We start from the raw sequence: 7019 nt of genomic DNA, 5'->3' as shown, positions 1-7019 counted from the left end.
ACAGCATCAACAACATTATTCCATGTTAAGATGCTTATTCAGGATATCAAATTTCTAACAAACATTTTGAAGACATTGAATTTCGACATGTCTGGAGAGAGGTAAACTTCGTGGCAGACTCATTGGCAGATCTCGGATATACTGTTGGTCTTGGCAGCTGGAACAATAGCCTACCTCTAAGTTCTTTACATCTTTTCAATTTTGATTTTCAGAATGTTGGTTGTAATAGAGGTTTTCAGAATTTCATAAGCAATTCTTTAAAAAAAAAAAAAAAAAAAAAAAAAAATTCATAAGCCATATCGGCCCAAGTTCAAAGGCCCAAATTCAATACATGTTTTCATTTCAAAAATAAAATGAATTTGGCTAATCCAGAACAAGCCTGAAGGCTTAATTAAGCTGGTTGATATGATAAAATCAAATCAAATGCCAGCAGCAGCAGCAATCACACCAATACCTAATTTCCATTTCCATTCCCACAAGGTAGCTCCTATTAGGTTTCGTCTCTGGGCCTCGATTCTCAGCATTGCCGCAGTAGCCAACCGCGCCACCATGGTCACCGCCGCCACCAGCAGCAGCTGCCGCGGTGGCGCGTACACCACCATCAAAGAGCGCGTCACCTTCGAAAAAGAGATCAAGAAGAGCAAATTCATCGCCCTCGCCGCTTCCGTCTCCGACGAACAATCCGCTTTCTCCTTCCTCTCTCAGGTTAGGGATCCTCGTGCTACTCACAATTGCTGGGCGTACAAGGTAAGCTTGGGTTTTGAACATATATTCAATCGCTTTTTTCTTGCTTGATAATTTGGCATGGGGGTTTTTGATTCATTGAATGAGAGACTCAGGTGGGAGATCAGTACCGGTCTAATGATGATGGTGAGCCATCTGGAACGGCTGGGAAGCCCATTCATTCTGCTATTGAGTCTTCAGGAATTGATAGAGTAATGGTGGTGGTCATCCGGTAATAAATTTCATTTGTTGTACTGTGTTGTGTGATTGTTTTCTGTGTTATTATTGGGTTTTACATTGTGGGGTGTGTGTTTTATAGGTATTTTGGAGGAATTAAATTGGGGACTGGAGGACTAGTCAGGGCATATGGAGGAGTAACATCGGAATGCTTGAGAAATGCCCCAACTCATCTCGTAAAATCGAAGGTACTAACTTTCTTGCTCTGCTTCCATGCTTTCGTTTCAACTTGGGTGCCCAAAACTCTTCTATGAATTGGGTCTATTCTTGGTTGGACTCTTTTAAGTATAATCAGATGGAGGTGTCTTTTCAACTTTTGCCTTGCATTTGGAACTTGTCGAGTTCATTTCAAGACCTTGGGGCCAAACCTTGGTCATGTTTGGATGGATTTAGTTTCACAACACATCCATTTGGGTGCTGTGAACATGTTGATATATGTGATCGTATCCATTTTCTCTGTAGGTAAGAATGGGTGTAGAGGTTCCATTTGATCTTATCGGCATTCTATACCATCAGGTGAGCTGGTTCAGATGGAAGACAGTGACTCTCCCTTTTGCTTTGATATGATCAACTTTTGTTAATTGTTGTCCCTGTTTTGTAAAATGATGTTTGCAGCTACAATCTTTTCAAGTTGAAGACATCAAACAAGATTATGAGACCGGTAAGGATGGTATCACCATGGTTACCTTTCAAGTTGATTTTGACCGTGTTGATAAATTAGAGGATGCTATCAAAAACAACTGTAGCCGGGAGTTGGTGTTCTACAAGTAACTGAATCAATCTTGGGTGTTGTTCATGACAAAGCATTTTGAGACGGAACATTCAATTTTCTTAGGCCTGCTTGGAAGCAATCATATGCGACTGGTATTGCCAAAGATGTGCAGGAGTTACTGAAGCATCCATAGCTCGTTCAGGGTTAATCACTTAATCTAGTTGGAATTGACTATTAACTTGTTCTTGAAAGGTGCTCATTAACCTGACTGTTGTATATAGTACAGTCACCATTTGTATATGAAAAGAAATATACTTGTTGCGTACTGTATGGGCTTCAGTTCAAGTTTGAATATTTTGAGCTGAGCTATTTCTTTTGGCTGTCCCATACATTCTTTTCTTAAAGTAGAAGTTTTGTTAGTGTTCATTTCCCCAAGCTGTTTTATACAGAGATGGATTCCATTTAGAATTGTCCGTTGTCAAACTTTTTAGCATGTGTTTTAGGTTGTGTCTGTCTCGCTTCCTGGTTTAATGGCTAGTGTCGGATTATATGCTTATAAAACGAAGGCTAATATATCTCCGTATCATACTTCATGGATCATATATCTCCTGACTCACTGATATTACCAGCTCATAATTGATAGCAAGTTCTTATGGACTCATTTGTTCTAATTATGAATGTTGCACTTTGAAACAGAAAAGAATAAACGGGAAGGGGCAGTCTCATGAACGCAGTAACAATAACGCTATAAGTAGTAATCATAATACAACAAGAACAGTAACAAATACAACAGCAGACACGATAAAATCCATGATACACAAAGGGAGAAAATAAAGAATCGTGAAAACTAACATCCTCAGAGCACGCTTAACATAAGTGATGCATAAATTACCAAGCCACCATCAAACACAAACCATATCTATCCGAAAACTCTTCCACACATATAGCATGACGGTGATCATATGATATGTCACTACTCCGTAGTCAAGTATTCAGTTTGATGGGGGTGGAGAGAGGAACGGAATGGATGGAATTGCTGATGGAATAGTGGGGATTGTTGTTGGGAGTGTGGGCAGTGAGTTGGCTGGCAATGGAGGTAGAGTAGTTGGCAAGGGTGTTGTAGGCAATGCTGATTTCGGCAACGATGGGATTGATGGCAATGGCGGCATTGTGGCCTTTGGCAGAGATGGGGCAGTTGGAAGTGAAGGCAAAGGGTTTGAGGGCAGAGGTGGCAATGTGGCCTTGGGCAGTATTGGTAGTGAGCTGGCTGGCAATGGAGGTAGTGTCGCGGGCAAGGGGGTTGTCGGCACAGTAGGCAATGCTGATTTTGGCAAAGATGGGATTACAGGTGGGGTGATAGGCGGTGTAGGCAATGGGGTAGATGGCAATGGTGGCAAAGTGGCTTTTGGAAGAGTTGGGGTAGTTGGAAGTGTAGGCAAGGGGTTTGAGGGCAATGGTGGCGATGTGGCCTTGGGCAGTGTTGGTACCGAAGGCAACGGGGGCAGGGTGGCCTTAGGCAGTGTTGGTGCCGAGGGTAGTGGAGGCAATGCAGTCTTGGGTAGAGAGGGAATTGTGGGTAGTACTGGCAATGCTGGTGGAGGAGCCGCTGCTGTGTCCAAGAGGTGGCGAGCTGCTTGGCTCTTATGGGTACTTGACAGTAGCAACATCATGGCCAAAGACAGAACGAAGAAAAGCTTAGAAGAAGTCATGTTTGAGTTTATAGGAGCTGCCAAGGCAAATCTCATCAGAAAAGAAATGTTGTTTCTTGTGATGATGAGATGACAATACTGCATTGGTTTTTATAGGAAAATATGTCAAAGATTTTGCATGAGTTTGATGAGTTGTGGTTGGAGGAAAAGCGAGAAAGCAGTTGTTAGCTCACCTCCCTAACTTCATTTTTATTCTGAAGTCAAACCAATACTAACCCAGAAGGAGGGCTTAAAGTCGCCTAAGCCACAACTATCCGTTTCTAAAATGGTTTGGTTATTAATAATACCACTATAATCTCACAGCTAGATAATCACCACAGTAGCCTCAGCAATGAGGATGCACATAGGCAAGCCTTACCCAAAAGAACTATATGAAATTATTCCCCACAAGAGAAGACAACTCGTGCACGGAATGAATAGTACAAGAAACCAGTTTTTGTTGCTCTATGTCAGCTGCTCTATACTTCACCCAAACCACACACTTCAATTATACATTAGACAACGGGAAAATTTCAAGAAGAGTACATGAAGTATTGACCGTTCTAATCTTTCATGAATCAAGTTTTGTTAAAATCAAAACGGTACATCAAGTTCAAAATTCTACCCAATTTGGGTACATGCCGTTACGGGTTCCGTTAGTCAATGTGATTTTGGTCAAATTTGTAAGGGCAAATCCGTCTCTTTAAGGATTGATAAAAAAAATCAAATAAATAAAAACAAATATTAGAGGATCATCTCCAACATGTGGTGGAGACGACGGGGGGCTTCTGGGTTGCTGCGGTGGAGCTATTCCAAAGACAACGGCGGCTTTTACTCCACAATTCACAAGACTGATTTCAATTCCTCATGAAGAATCAGCTCATCTTATCATCCATTGGAATTTGCAACAGTGAACATCAGCGAGCTCTCCAACTCAAACCATTCACGAATCATATCCAGCCAAGTATCAATTCGAGGTCTAGGACTAGAACAACTGCCAAAAACGAATCAAGGAGCTCCACAAAAGTTGCCGGAAACCACAAACACAACGACAACCGACGCTACCCAAAAACACCAATTATTCAAAACCCAATCAAAACTTGAAATTAATTACACTAGAAGATAAGGCATGAAGAGTAGAAGGATTTTCTCACCACATGCATCTCAAAACGTCGCCGGAATTTTCCCAGAAACTAGTTGAAGATCAAAACTTAAGGACTTTGTTCCGTCGTCGTCCGTCATCGCACGGGAAAACTGAGGCCACGGTTCGCTCCACGCAGCCAAGACGGTTTAATCGCCACCAGTCCAATCACCTGAGGTGACTAGAATCGGAAACTGAATCAGAATCGGAAACTGGAATCCCAAACAATCAAATCCAGAAGCTTTTGCATACCTTCTTCAAGTATATAGCTCGACTATCAGAGACAGAGAGTAGGGGAGAGAGAGAGTTGGAGAACTGTGTGTATTTGTTAAAAGTGGTTTGGACCTCGAATAAGAGGAGCTTGAGATTGAGGGGAAGGGTTGTGAGGCTTTATATTCTTGGTGGTGCCGGAATGGATTCGAGGACAGGGCCAGATCGGATCCGGATTGGAGGAGACTAGGAGGTGCTGCTGGCCTGCCATACCGGTGCCGTCGACTGTCGAAAAGACTAGGAGAGAGTGAGAGAGTGATCATCTGAGTTTTTAGATAGAGAGGAGGGGGGAGGGAGAGAGAGGAGAGGAGCTAGAGTCAGAGAATGTCTGAGAGGGTGAGAGAGAGAGAGAGAGAGAGAGAGAGAGAGAGAGAGAGAGAGAGAGAGAGAGAGAGAGAGAGAGAGAGAGAGAGAGAGAGAGAGAGAGAGAGAGAGAGAGAGAGAGAGAGAGAGGAAACTGTAAAAATCCTATTTTACCCTTCAATTATTTGACAATGGCAGACATCGAAATATATGGAACCAGTAACGGCATGTACCCAAATTGGGTAGAAATTTGAACTTGATGTACCGTTTTGATTTTAATAAAACTTGATTCATGAAATGTTAGAATGGCCAATACTTCATGTACTGTTCTTGAAATTTTCCCTTAGACAACTCCTTCAGATATCACATGTGATCTATTGTCTAGTAGTAGCTAGGTCTTCATCAATTATTGTATAAATAGCATCCTACTGTACATTAACACATCAAACAAATATACAAGAGCTATTACCTTTATCTTCGGATTCAAATTTGCTCACCACCAATACTTTGGTGGTGATACCACCACTCAATATAAAACTGTTATGTGTTATAAAACATAATTATAGTTAATCATAATGTTTTATTAAACAAATAAATTTTAAGTATTAAATTAATTCTACATAATGTGGCAAGTTTTAATTGGGTGGTGATATCACCACAAAATAAAAATGGTGAGCAAATTTGAATCCCTTTATCTTCTCTGTTTTCAAAGTCTTTCTCTTGTCAATTTCTAGTATTAGAGCCACGTTACCCATATGTACATGTCTTACGGCCACACGAGCTCCACGTCACCAAAAGTTGTCCACGTGTATGGCTTGAAAATTCGCTACACGTGCGGAGGCATGCTGAGAATATATACATCCCACATGGGAAAAATGAGACATTGCTTGTAGGTCTATAAGGGTTTGGGCCACTCCATCTATTGTAAATTTGTTTTGATGTGAACTCCAAATTACTTCATCATGGTGTCAAAGTTGTCCAAAATGATTAGGCCATCTCTCAACTTGATGTCTCTAACGCAGTAACGCATTCTTACATGGGTATCTCACTGAGGAAGTCTTCATGGCCCAGCCACCAGGTTTCGTGGATTCTACGAAGCCCAATCATGTTTGTCAATTGAAGAAAGGTTTTTGTCCATTTACCCTAATTCTAGGGTCATTTATCCCACATACCCCATTAAGTTTTTTTAATTCCCCTTACCCATAAAGACTTTAATAAGGTCTTTCCTAATACACAATTAAGTTTTTTTTTTTTGAGACTATTTTACCCTTACCCCTTTATTACATAGAGAGAGAGAGAGAGAGAGAGAGAGAGAGAGAGAGAGAGGAAGAGAGAGAAGCCATAGGAGACTTCGTTGGAGTCTCGTCACCGGCTGCTAGAATCCGGTCATCGGCCGCCACCCACCGGACTTCTCTGAAAACCTCATCGGAGGTCCTCAAAGAGGTCGTCGAAGATCTCATAGGTCGTCGGAAAGGTTTATTGCCCCCAAATAGACATTTATTGCCCTCCAATAAACCTCTATTACCCCTCAATAGACCTTGAAGATTTATTTGATTGCTCTGAACTTGAAGTTATTTCACCTAATGTCATATCAAGCTTGGAGAGACTAGAAGTCTTGAGAATGAGAAACAACTTTAACAAGTGGGAGGTTGAAGGTAAAAAAAGCAACGCAAGCCTTTCTGAGCTGAAGTACGTATTTGTCTCAGTTATCCGTATTACAAATACATATTCTGAATTTTGACATTCTTCCAGCAAACTTGTTCTCCCACAAGTTAGAAAGATTCATTATTTTTATTGGGGAACCATGGGTTGAGAGAAATACTCAGAAGACACTACTAATGGTAGATTCAACCTTCAACACACTAAAACTCAAGCCCACAACGTGCACTGAAGGATTGGATACAGGACTAAAATTGCTGCTGAAGAGAACTGAAGACTTGTCCTT

General features: G+C 41.4%; 2 protein-coding genes across 2 annotated transcripts; both read left to right on the top strand.

The window, feature by feature from the left end:
* Positions 1 to 383: 383 nt before the first annotated feature.
* Positions 384 to 2098, top strand: LOC133727548 (uncharacterized). Its single transcript, XM_062155145.1, has 5 exons — positions 384 to 747; positions 840 to 955; positions 1043 to 1148; positions 1423 to 1476; positions 1576 to 2098. The coding sequence occupies exons 1-5, from the start codon at positions 406 to 408 to the stop codon at positions 1729 to 1731; spliced, it is 774 nt and encodes a 257-aa protein (XP_062011129.1). The 5' UTR covers positions 384 to 405; the 3' UTR covers positions 1732 to 2098.
* A 597-nt stretch (positions 2099 to 2695) lies between these two features.
* Positions 2696 to 3454, top strand: LOC133723830 (uncharacterized). Its single transcript, XM_062150716.1, has one exon. It carries the CDS (start codon positions 2696 to 2698, stop codon positions 3452 to 3454), a length of 759 nt encoding a protein of 252 aa, XP_062006700.1.
* Positions 3455 to 7019: the final 3565 nt, after the last annotated feature.

Source organism: Rosa rugosa, chromosome 1 (genome assembly GCF_958449725.1).
Source record: "Rosa rugosa chromosome 1, drRosRugo1.1, whole genome shotgun sequence".
In the NCBI taxonomy this organism is placed as follows: Eukaryota; Viridiplantae; Streptophyta; class Magnoliopsida; order Rosales; family Rosaceae; genus Rosa; species Rosa rugosa.
Note: the sequence above shows the minus strand (reverse complement) of the source record. Positions and strands in the feature narration are given on the sequence as shown.

Bases quoted from the DNA above. Each gene is read 5' to 3' on its own strand.
- LOC133727548 (XM_062155145.1), top strand. From the start codon at position 406: ATGATAAAATCAAATCAAATGCCAGCAGCAGCAGCAATCACACCAATA. The intron at 956-1,042 runs GTAATAAATTTC...TGTGTTTTATAG, and splicing joins GTAATGGTGGTGGTCATCCG to GTATTTTGGAGGAATTAAAT. The intron at 1,149-1,422 runs GTACTAACTTTC...TTTTCTCTGTAG, and splicing joins CTCATCTCGTAAAATCGAAG to GTAAGAATGGGTGTAGAGGT.
- LOC133723830 (XM_062150716.1), top strand. From the start codon at position 2,696: ATGGATGGAATTGCTGATGGAATAGTGGGGATTGTTGTTGGGAGTGTG.